This window comes from Musca vetustissima, unplaced genomic scaffold (assembly GCF_032173495.1).
Source record: "Musca vetustissima isolate MV318-11 ecotype Yass unplaced genomic scaffold, APGP_CSIRO_Mvet_v1 utg35940, whole genome shotgun sequence".
Lineage (NCBI taxonomy): Eukaryota > Metazoa > Arthropoda > Insecta > Diptera > Muscidae > Musca > Musca vetustissima.
Window position 1 is genome coordinate 21,267 of NW_026885468.1, and position 1,480 is coordinate 22,746.

General features: G+C 37.2%; 1 protein-coding gene across 1 annotated transcript; it reads left to right on the forward strand.

Moving 5' to 3' along the window:
* Positions 1-284: 284 nt before the first annotated feature.
* Positions 285-1,010, forward strand: LOC133332738 (activity-regulated cytoskeleton associated protein 1-like). Its single transcript, XM_061541115.1, has one exon. It carries the CDS (start codon positions 285-287, stop codon positions 1,008-1,010), a length of 726 nt encoding a protein of 241 aa, XP_061397099.1.
* The last annotated feature ends 470 nt before the right edge of the window (positions 1,011-1,480 follow it).

The window sequence follows — 1,480 nt, forward strand, 5'->3', positions numbered from 1 at the left end:
TTATATATATAAAAAATTTAAACAATTGCGTGACTGAAATAGTTTTTAACCAGGCATGCATTGTAGGTGCACGCTAACGATTGATAACGGTTGATCGGATTCGAACAGATAAAAGACAGAAATTTTATTTCGAAGTGTCGTTTTAACAAAAGAACTTTAATGTAAATATTTATTTGGCTTTATTTCCTATCTCCGATTTTTATCAATAAATCAATACAAATACAAAAATTTTTTAAATTTTCTTTTTTTTTGAAATCAATAGATAAAACCCGATAACAACAAAAATGTCGCACACAATACAAATGACCAGCGAGCAATTGGAGCATCTAATAAAATCCCTACGTACCTCGACAGCTACTGAAATCTCCCATGCAGTGGCGGAACTTGCCAGCAAACCCAACAAAACGAGTAGCCACGGTTCAATTGCCGATTGTCCCTATCGTTATGGTGGAGAACGAGATCGTGAAATTGTCGAGGAATTTATTCTATCCACACAAACCTATAAAGATCTGCAGGGTATTAGCGATGAAGACGGTTTGAAATCTTTACCCTTACTATTCTATGAATATGCCAATACATGGTGGCAGGGAGTACGTCATCTAGTCCACACATGGCCTGCAGCTTTGGAATTATTACGTCAACATTTTGCACCACCCCGCCCGGCCTATCAAATTTATTTGGAATTGATGGAAGAGAAACAAGGCGATGATGTTCTAATTGATAGATTTTTGGTTAAGAAACGTGCCATATTAGCTCAATTGCCCGCGGGTAGGAGACATGATGAAATAACCGAATTGGATATGGTGTATGGTCTGCTACATTTAAAATATCGTAAATGGATTGATCGTAATGATTTTACGACATTCGATGAACTGATGGAAAAGGGCCGTATTGTGGAGTATAATTTGCAGGAAGACGAAAAAGAGATGAAGAAACTTTGTCGTTATTGTAAGAGGCATGGTCATACTATGGATAATTGTGCGAAATTGGAGAAAATGGAATGTGAGTAAGAAAAAAAATACTATATTAAATTTTGAAGAACGAAATTTTTAAACAATCATCCTTACAGAAAATAAATAAGAAAAGGTTCAACCTCTTCCTTAAAGTCCATATATACCGGTATTTTCCAAATGTTATCTTATAATTTAGAAAGTAATGTTCTTAATCGATTATTGTGAATATACGTAGAGGTTCAACTCCTTCATATACGTCTAACAATGTCGATGTCCGAGAATAGCTGGCGATATTCACCGTCAACACAGATCGGCCCATAGATCTTTCGGAGAATTTTTCTCTCAAACACTCCAAGAGCTGCCTCATCCGCTTGCGTAAGTACCCATGCTTCAGATCCGTATAACAGCACGAGTAGTATCAGCGTCTTATAGAGTGTGAGTTTGGTCTGGCGGGAGGTGGCCTTGCTTTTCAGTTGTTTGCTCAGACCATAGTAGCATCGGTTGGCAATCACTATCCTTCTCCGAAT

Bases quoted from the DNA above. Each gene is read 5' to 3' on its own strand.
- LOC133332738 (XM_061541115.1), top strand. From the start codon at position 285: ATGTCGCACACAATACAAATGACCAGCGAGCAATTGGAGCATCTAATA.